Source organism: Camellia sinensis, chromosome 8, assembly GCF_055761805.1.
Source record: "Camellia sinensis isolate YWXY chromosome 8, ASM5576180v1, whole genome shotgun sequence".
Taxonomy (NCBI): Eukaryota; Viridiplantae; Streptophyta; class Magnoliopsida; order Ericales; family Theaceae; genus Camellia; species Camellia sinensis.
The window spans coordinates 99,340,304-99,350,955 of NC_138968.1; the positions used below are offsets into that span (position 1 = coordinate 99,340,304).

The 10,652-nt window shown below is 34.4% G+C and overlaps 1 protein-coding gene across 1 annotated transcript; it reads left to right on the plus strand.

Moving 5' to 3' along the window:
• Positions 1-9,804: 9,804 nt before the first annotated feature.
• Positions 9,805-10,404, plus strand: LOC145797913 (uncharacterized). The gene has a single exon (XM_082885353.1). The coding sequence runs from the start codon at positions 9,805-9,807 to the stop codon at positions 10,402-10,404; it is 600 nt and encodes a 199-aa protein (XP_082741479.1).
• Positions 10,405-10,652: the final 248 nt, after the last annotated feature.

Below are 10,652 nucleotides of genomic sequence, written 5' to 3' on the forward strand. Positions count from 1 at the left end.
AGAATTTTCTAGTAATTTACTAAGTAATTTACTAAGAATTTACTGGAAATTTGCTAAGAATTTCCTAGGAATTTACCGAGTAATGTACTGAGAATTTGCTGGGAATTTATTGAGTAACTATGTAATTTTCTAGAAATTCACTGAGAACTTACTGAGTAATTTATTGAGAATTTACTAGGAATTTTCTACGAATTTACCGAGAATTTACTGAGTAATTTATTGAACATTTACTGAGGATTGACTTAGTAATTTGCTGAGAATTTACGGAGAATTTATTGAGAATTTACTCAAAATTTACTGAGAGATTTGTTGAGAATTTACTTGGAATTTACTGAGTAATTTACTGAGAATTTACTTGGAATTTGTGGGAATTTACTATGTAATTTACTTAAAATTTACTGGGAATTACTGAGTAATTTACTAAGAATTTACTCGGAATTTACTGAAAATTTTGCTGGAAATTTATAGAGTAATTTTCTAAGAATTTACTGAGTAATTTACTGGGAATTTACTGAGTAATATAGAGAGTAACGTACTGAGAATTTATTGAATAATTTACTAAGTAATTTACTTGCAATTTATTGAGTAATTTACGAAGAATTTATTGAGAATTTACTGAATAATTTATTGAGAATTTACTAGTAATTTATTGAGTAATGTACTATGTAATTTATTAAGAATTTACTGAGTGATTAACTAAATAATTTATTGAGAATTTATTGAGTAATTTATTAAGTAATGTACTAAGTTATTTACTGAGAATTTACTGGGTAATTTTCTGAGTAATTTACAAAGTAATTTACTGGGAATTCATTGAGTAATTTATTATAAATTTATTGGAAATTTACTGAGTAATTTACTGAGAATTTACTTAAAATTTACTAGAAATTTACTGAGAATTTCATGAGTAATATACTGAGTAATTTATAGAGAATTTACTAGTAATTTATTAAGAATTTAGTAGGAGTTTACTGAGTATTTACTGAGAATTTTTTGAGAATTTACTGAGTAGTTTACTAAGTAATTTTTTGAGAATTTACTGAGGAATTTATAGAAAATTTACAGAGAATTTACTTTAAATTTGTAGGGAATTTACTCAGAATTTACTGATGAATTTACTGGGAATTTACTGTGTAAGTTACTGAGAATTTCCTGAGTAATTTACTAAGAATTTACTGATTAATTTACAGAGAATTTACTTGGGCCGTACTGGGAATTTACAAAGCATTTACTGGGAATTTACAGAAAATTTACTGAGAATTTACGGAGAATTTACTTGGAATGTATTGGGAATTTATTGAGAATTTTCTGAGTAATTTACTAAGAGTTTACTGGGAATTTATTGAGTAAGTTACTGAGAATTTACTGAGTCATTTACTGAGTAATTTCTAGAGTAATTTACTGCGAATTTACTGAGTACTTTTCGAAGAATTCACTTTGAATTTACTAAGTTACTGAGAATTTATTGTGTAATTTTCTGAGTAATTTACTGATAATTTACTAGTAATTTACTGAGTAAGTTTTTGAGGTTTTAAAAAGAATTTACTAAGTAATTGACATTGAATTTACGAATAATTTACTTAGAATTTACTGAGTACTTTACTGAGAATTTATTTGGAATTTACTGAGTAATTTATTGAACATTTATTGAGAATTGACTGAGTAATTTATTGGGAATTTACGGAGAATTTACTGGAAATTTACTCAGTAATTTACTGAGAATTTACTGAGGAATTTGCTGAGTAATTTACAGAGTATTTTATTGGGAATTTACTAAGTAATTTACTAAGAATTTACTATGAATTTAATGGGTATTTTATTGAGTAATTTATTGAGAATTTACGGAAATTTTATGTCGAATTTACTGAGTAATTTGTTGAGAATTTACTAGGGATTTACTAAATACTTTGTATGGAATTTATTGTGTAATTGTAACGCCCTAACTTCCGAGCCATTAAATACATACAATAATACAACACAAGTAGGATAGATAACAAAAATATCTTAATATACATATATAACCGAAGTCAATATCACAAATAATTTGTTTATGTTCCATTACAGAATTACCAAAATATTGCTAAACCAAAAGTTAAAAGGAAAAAAAAAAAAAAAACTAGTCTAAGTCTTCAAATGAACCACAACTCCAATACTTCATCTTATTTGCCTTCGAATTAACCTTCACCATTGTAAACTGTTTCATCACCTAGCATGACACGCCATGAGCTTGGAATGCCCAGTAAAAACACACACACCCCCATATCTTTTGTCAACCAATCAACCATACACAGAACAAATCGGGTAACATAACATAAAACATTACAATAAGGTTCTATGAATTAGTAGTTAGACTAGACATCTAGAATCTCCCAAAGAGATCCTTTTACCCAACCACAAGGATTGAACACTAGACTATTCGGAACTCTCCCTTTTACTACTTTGCAGACCTTACTGCCTATACCCACCTTCCAATTATTTACCGGTCAGTGACATTGATGGACCTCAAAAGGGATGACCAAACAAGTGGGCTCACTTACACCCTACACATACCAGACTAAATCGTGCCTAGGACTCGCTTACACCTTGCACATACCATACCAAAGGGCTCGCTTACACCCTGAAACCACCACATAGAGTCTGAATACATCCATGTCAACCTAAGGGCTCACTTAGACCGTTTCCGCAAGACTTAACTCATTTGGTTTTAATCCCATCATAATTCATGTCCTTCATATGTATAAATTATTTCAAAACACTAATGTAAACATCACCCATTGCCAACCCCTTATCATTTCCCGTTTATTAGATCTTTTGCCAAGCAAGTTAGTCACATTCGGTAATATAAAAGAGCATGAGACAACATAAGAGAGGAAATATAGCCCATGATAATCATACATAAGTATGGTAAAGCAAGCAAACAAAACTAGGCATGCTTTGAAATACTTGGAGACAAATAACACAATAAAACATCTTTTCCAGCACTGTTCAGTTATGAAGGGCTAACAAGAATGCTTTGGTAAAAATGCTTCCAGGTCAAATTAGGGGCTGAAATTACACAAAAATGATAATCAACCAGTCTAGTTTTAATTCCAATTCTCAGAATTTGCACAGCACCTCCAGAAATTCGTTTACAAGATATGTTTGAAAACTTGTCCAGATTTGTCACCCTTTGGGAAAACTAGCTTTCCTCTCAATCTACCCGATAATTTTCATCCAAATAAATTCTGTTGGAAAGAGGACTCAGAATTCTAAATTTTGACAGAAGAACCAACATGAGATGATTTTTTTGGTATTTTATAAAATTGCAAGAAGTGGACTATTTTTCAGAGACTCAAGACCAGATTTTAAACAAAATATCCAAGCCCTAAAAACACACAAGGAGGGGTTAATAAAATTATCACAAGCTCTAAACACACCAAATATCATACGTTAAATTCATATTTGAGAAATAAAAAAATTTGATATTTCTTTTAAATTAGAGAAGTTGCAGCAATGCATAATTTGACAAATTTGCAAGACAATGTCACTAGATCATACCTATACTTTCACACACCAAAAACCCTATTTACCAATAATTTGCAACACAAGAGGGCATACTAGATGTAGACGTACCCGAACGTCCCAGCTCCGCGTGTGAGATGGCGCGAAAATCTGTTTTGTTCATTAGCATACTACAGTTCAGACTCAAATGTCACGATTCTGAATCTAATCCCACGAAGTGCAACGCAAGACCGATAAATCACCAAAGAGTCCAAATCCGGCAAATCGTTTTGGAAAATTGATTTTTGTAAAGAAGTGCCAAACATGGACTGCTTTGCCAGATACAGAGTCGCCACCTAAATGTTTTTGTTTTGGAAAATTTAGAAAACCCTGACTCGTGCCTAAGGCCACGTGTCCGTCATCACCAAAGTTGCCTCGGCTCGGGAACTTGGGTACGAGAGGGGAAGGTCATGCAATGAGCACCCCCGCTCGCCCGATCAAAGATCGGCCTATACTAAGCATGATATTTTGTTTTGAAAACATATGTGTTCTTATTCCGGTTATTAGCTAGCTTACTACGTGATGCGCACAACATACAAGTATAGACTAGATCGCCTAAGTTTGAACAAAACATTTCATGTTTGTTTGTTTGAAAATGGTTTGACGGTGCTGCTCGCAAGTAGGCTAAGACGTGGATTTGCCACCCTCAAGTGGGCTTAGAAAAACATGATTTTGCCACTCTTAAGTGGGCTTAAAACTCGCATTTCAATGAATTGTTCCAATTCAAGTAATCCAACCTTCACCCACAGGCATTCAGGCAATTATATCAAATAAGCAGATAGTCTCATGGCAGGCATGCTTTCATGGCAACACTCACACTCATGCAAATGTGTTTGGAATTTAGATGTTTTGCAGTGTCCTTATTCCTTTTGGCCTATTCGTGCAGGTTGTGCATGGCTTTTGTTCGTTTTGTTTGGCTTTTGGTTGTGTGTGCTACTGGATTATTTTGGTATTGTGGGTTTTTGCTTTGCTACAGTTATGGACTGTTATCTGGATGTGTTCATGGTCCTCATTCGATGGTATGCGGCTCATGAACATAAGATTTTATATGCTTTGCTGTTTTTTTTTTTTTTTTTTTTTTTTTTGCTTCTTTCACAAATTGAGCAATATTTATATGCTTTGTTGGGTAGGTGTTTGGTTTCTGTCGATCTTCTTGTATAGTTTCTGTTAGGTCCTGGGGTATGCCCCTTGTAGTTGTGTATTCTCTGTTTTTTTTTTTTTTTTTTTTTTATCTATGTCTTATTCACCGAAAAAAAAGAAAGTTTCTCTCTCTAACACTCTTCGTACTTCTACATCTCTCTCTTTTTTGCTCTGGGAACTAAATAGCTTAGGCAACTAACAGTTTCATTAGCTTAAGTGAACAAGTTTAACTCAAACCAATCACGCTTGGCCTCCAAGAAAGAGAATTTATAGAGAAATTGTAGCTTAACGTTATTAGTTTAACTTAGGCACCATGTTTGAGGTTCTGTAAATCACCTAATTGTAACTTAACGATATTACTTTAACTTAAGCAGCCCATGTAATGTTTTCTACATCACCTATCTGTTAAATTCCAAACTCCAAAATGATGAATTTGAATTCCGTTCAATTTTCACCCTATTTCCCTTTTCTTTGCCCTAACTTTCCCTCCTTGCTCTTAGGAAGAAGGATTCTCTCTAAGTCTCCCTGTCCTTCTCCAACGTTGTTTGTTTTGTTCTAGGAACTATTTAGTTTAGGCAACTAATTGTTTCATTTTCTTAAGTGACCAAGTTTAACCCAAACTAATCTTGATTGGCCTAAAAAAAAATTAATTTATTGAGTAATTGTGGCTTAACGATGTTAGTTTAACAAAAGCAACTCATTTAATGTTATCTAAATCACCTAAGTGTTCAATTCTCAAGTCCAAAAGGATGAATTTCAATTCCCTTTAATTTTCATCCCGTTTCCTTTCCTTTTCTCTAACTTTCTCTTCTAACTCCCAAGGAGAAAGTTTCTCTCTAACTCTCTCTGTCCATCTCCAACCACCTCTCCTTCGTTCTAGGAACTAATTCGTTTAGGCAACTAATGGTTTCACTGGCATAAGTGGCCAAGTTTAACTCAAACTAAGCTAGCTTAGCCTCCAAGAAAGAGATTTTACTGAGTAATTGTGACTTAACGATATTAGTTTAACTTAAGCACCTCATTTACGGTTTTCTAAATCACCCTAGTGTTCAACTCTCAAGTAGAAAAGGATGATTTAGAATTCCTGTTAATTTTCATCCTATTTATCATTCTTTTCTCAAACTTTCTCTTCTAGCTCTCATGAAGAAAGTTTTTCTCTCTAGCACTCCCCGTACTTCAACATCCCTCTCTCTTTCGCTCTAGGAACTAACTAGCTTACGCAACTAACAGTTTCATTAGCTTAAGTGAACAAGTTTAACTAAAACTAATAATGCTTGGCCACCAAGAAAGAGAATTTAATGAGAAATTGTAGCTTAACGTTATTAGTTTAACATAGGCACCTTGTTTGAGGTTCTGTAAATCACCTAATTGTAACTTAACGATGTTACTTTAACTTAAGCAGCCCATGTAATGTTTTCTACATGACCTAACTGTTCAATTCCCAACTCCAAAATGATGAATTTGAATTCCCCTCAATTTTCATCATATTTCCCTTTTCTTTGCTTTAACTTTCCCTCCTAGCTCTCAGGAAGAAGAATTCTCTCTAACTCTCCCCGTCCTTCTCCATCGTTCTCTGTTTTGTTCTAGGAACTAATTAGTTTAGGCAACTAATTGTTTCATTTTCTTAAGTGATCAAGTTTAACCCAAACTAATCTTAATTGGCCTCAAAAAAAAAAGAAAAAAATTTTATTGAATAATTGTGGCTTAACGCGTTTGTTTAACCAAAGCAACTCATTTAATGTTATCCAAATCACCTAAGTGTTCAATTCTCAAGTCAAAAAGGATGAATTTCAATTCCCTTTAATTTTCATCCCGTTTCCTTTTCTTTTCTTTAACTTTCTCTTCTAGTTCCGAAGGAGAAAGTTTCTCCCTAAGTCTCTACGTCCATCTCCAACCACCTCTCTTTCGTTTTACAAACTAATTAGTTTAGGAAACTAATCGTTTCACTGGCTTAAGTGGCCAAGTTTAACTAAAACTAATCTAGCTTAGCCTCCAAGAAAGAGATTTTCTTGAGTAATTGTGGCTTAACGATATTAGTTTAATTTAAGCACCTCATTTACGGTTTTCTAAATCACCCTAGTGTTCAACTCTCAATTAGAAAATGATGATTTAGAATTCCCGTTAATGTTCATCCTGTTTACCATTCTTTTCTCAAACTTTCTCTTCTAGCTCTCACGCATAAAGTTTTTCTCTCTAACACTCTTCGTACTTCTATATCCCTCGCTCTTTTGCTCTGGGAACCAACTAGCTTAGGCAACTAACAGTTTCATTACCTTAAGTGAACAAGTTTAACTCAAACTAATCACGCTTGGCCTCCAAGAAAGAGAATTTACTGAGAAATTGTAGCTTAACGTTATTAGTTTAACTTAGGCACGTTGTTTGAGGTTCTGTAAATCACCTAATTGTAACTTAACGATATTACTTTAACTTAAGCAGCCCATGTAATGTTTTCTACATCACCTAACTGTTCAATTTCCAACTCTAAAATGATGAATTTGAATTACCCTCAATTTTCATCCTATTTCCCTTTTCTTTGCTCTAACTTTTCCTCCTAGCTCTCAGGAAGAAGGATTTTCTCTTACTCTCCCCGTCCTTCTCCATCGTTCTCTGTTTTGTTCTAGGAACTAATTAGTTTAGGCAACTAATTGTTTCATTTGCTTAAGTGACCAAGTTTAACCCAAACTAATCGTGATTGGCCTCCAAAAATAATAATAACAATTTATTGAGTAATTGTGGCTTAACGACATTAGTTTAACAAAAGCAACTCATTTAATGTTATCTAAATCACCTAAGTGTTCAATTCTCAAGTCCAAAAGGATGAATTTCAATTCCCTTTAATTTTCATCCAGTTTCCTTTCCTTTTCTCTAACTTTCTCTTCTAGCTCCCAAGGAGAAAGTTTCTCTCTAACTCTCTCCGTCCATCTCCAACCACCTCTCTTTCGTTCTAGGAACTAATTAGTTTAGGCAACTAGTCGTTTCACTGGCTTAAGTGGCCAAGTTTAACTCAAACTAATCAAACTTAGCCTCCAAGAAAGTGATTTTTCTGAGTAATTGTTCCTTAACGATATTACTTGAACTTAAGCACCTCATTTACGGTTTTCTAAATCACCCTACTGTTTAACTCTCAAGCAGAAAAATGATGATTTAGATATCCGTTAATTTTCATCCTATTTACCATTCTTTTCTCAAACTTTCTCTTCTAGCTCTCATGAAGAAAGTTTTTCCCTTTAACACTATCCGTACTTTTACATCCCTCTCTCTTTTGCTTTAGGAACGAACTAGCCTAGGCAACTAACAATTTCATTGGCTTAAGTGAACAAGTTTAACTCAATCTAATCACACTTTGCCTTGAAGAAAGAGAATTTTCTGAAAAATTGTAGCTTAACGTTATTACTTTAACTTAGGCACCTTGTTTGAGGTTCTGTAAATCACCTAATTGTAACTTAACGATATCACTTTAACTTAAGCATCCCATGTAATGTTTTCTAAATCACCTAACTGTTCAATTCTCAACTCCAAAATGATGAATTTGAATTCCCCTCAATTTTCATCCTATTTCCCTTTTCTTTGCTCCAACTTTCCGTCCTAGCTCTCAGGAAGAAGGATTCTCTCTAATTCTCCCCGTCCTTCTCTATCGTTCTCTGTATTGTTCTAGGAACTAATTAGTTTAGGCAACTAATTGTTTCATTTGCTTAAGTGACCAAGTTTAACCCAAACTAATCTTGGTTGGCCTCCAAAAATAATAATAATAATTTATTGAGTAATTGTGGCTTAACGATATTAGTTTAACAAAAGCAACTCATTTAATGTTATCTAAATCACCTAAGTGTTCAATTCTCAAGTCCAAAAGGATGAATTTCAATTCCCTTTAATTTTCATCCTGTTTCCTTTCCTTTTCTCTAACTTTCTCTTCTAGCTCCCATGGAGAAAGTTTCTGTCTAACTCTCCCCGTCCATCTCCAACCACCTCTCTTTCGTTCTAGGAACTAATTAGTTTAGGCAACTAATCGTGTTACTTGCTTAAGTGGCCAAGTTTAACTCAAACTAATTTAGCTTAACCTCCAAGAAAGAGATTTTACTGAGTAACTGTGGCTTAACGATATTAGTTTAACTTAAGCACCTGATTTATGGTTTTCTAAATCACCCTAGTGTTCAACTCTCAATTAGAAAATGATGATTTAGAATTGCTGTTAATTTTCATCCCATTTACCATTCTTTTCTCAAATTTTCTCTTCTAGCTCTCACGAAGAAAGTTTTTGAGGAATTTTCATCCCTGTCTAGCCTAATTCCTAATCCCAGCAAAAGTAACATCTACTTTTCGGGTTGTGATATGGGGTTGAGAGCTTCTATTCTTGAGATTGCTAAATTTACAGAAGGTACTCTTCCTGTTAAGTACCTTGGTGTCCCCTTGATTACCACTAAGTTGAGGGCATCTGATTGTGTCCCTCTCATTGATAGGACCACCAAAAGAGTGAAGAATTGGACCAATAGAGCATTGTCTTACGCTGGTAGAAGCCAACTCATTCAATCCATTCTCCTTTCTATGCAAGTATATTGGTCTTCCCTCTTCATTCTTCCCAAGAAGGTTATTAGGGAGATGGATAGTATTCTTAGAGCCTTTCTTTGGTCTGGTACTGATCTTAAAACACATAGTGCCAAGATTGCTTGGGATTCTGTATGTGCTCCTAAAAATGAGGGGGGCTTGGGCTTTAAATCTTTAGATATTTGGAATAGAGCGGCCATTGCTAAACACATTTGGTTTTTGTTCTCTGTGGGCGAGGGTTCGATGTGGTGTCAATGGGCCAAATCCTACTTATTAAAGCGAAAGAGTTTTTGGAAAGTCAAGGTTCCAAATGATCCCTCTTGGGTGTGGAGGAAATTATTGTCCCTTAGAGATTGGGTTTCTCCTTTGATTAATCATAAAATTGGTTGTGGGGATGCTACTTTCTTTTGGTATGATAACTGGTACCCTCTTGGTTCGCTATGGAATAAATTCGGGGATAGAATTATTTATGATTCTGCCCTTAACAGTGAAACAAAAATCAGTCAAATCATTGATGGTTCTTCCTAGAAGTGGCCTTTTCCCAATTCTTGGGAAATTCAGGAGTTAATATCCTCTACTCCTATGGGCTGTAAACCTAACCCTTCTAGTAGTGATACAGCTCTTTGGAAACTTACTACTGATGGTCAGTTTTCCATTCAATCAGCTTGGAATCATTGGCGCAAGAAATTTGATAAAGTGACTTGGCATAAGCTTGTGTGGGGCCCTAATAGGATTCCTAAAGTCAATTTTATTGTCTGGGTTGCTCTTCACAATAGACTTTATATTGGTGATAGACTTCGTATGTTTGGCCTGGCCACAAGCTCTCAATGTCCTTTTTGCCTCATCCCTGAGGAAAGCCATTCGCATCTATTCTTTAAGTGCATCTTCTCTAGTAGAGTTTGGTGTGCCATTGAAGCTGTTTGTAACATTAAGTGGCCTGTTTTAGGTTGGCCTGACATTGCCACTTATGCTACTAAGGAGACCAAGGGTAACTCATTGAGGGTCAACATCATCAGTAATGCATTCTTATGTTCTGTTTACTTTACCTGGATTGAAAGAAATAATAGAATTTTTAACAAAGAATTTAAACCTGAAGAGGTGGTCATTAAATCTGTTATCCAAATGGTTAGAAATAGAATGTTGTTTGTTAAGAATATTCCTAGATCCACTGGTGACAGCTAGTTTCTAGCTCAATGGAATTTGCCAGAGACAATTTTGAAGCCCCATAGCATCAAATATGGAAGGGCTGCTAAGTGATATGAGTTCACTATAAGTGGGTTGAGTGATGGTGAGCTTAAAGGAGGGTTCTAATTTATTTGGTTTTTTGCAGGTGTAATCCGGTGGTTTATGTGGAGCTATCTATTTTTGAGGGTTGAGTGATGAGAGTTATTATCATATCTTTCAGTTTACATGTGGGTCGAGTGATTTTA

Bases quoted from the DNA above. Each gene is read 5' to 3' on its own strand.
- LOC145797913 (XM_082885353.1), top strand. From the start codon at position 9,805: ATGGGCTGTAAACCTAACCCTTCTAGTAGTGATACAGCTCTTTGGAAA.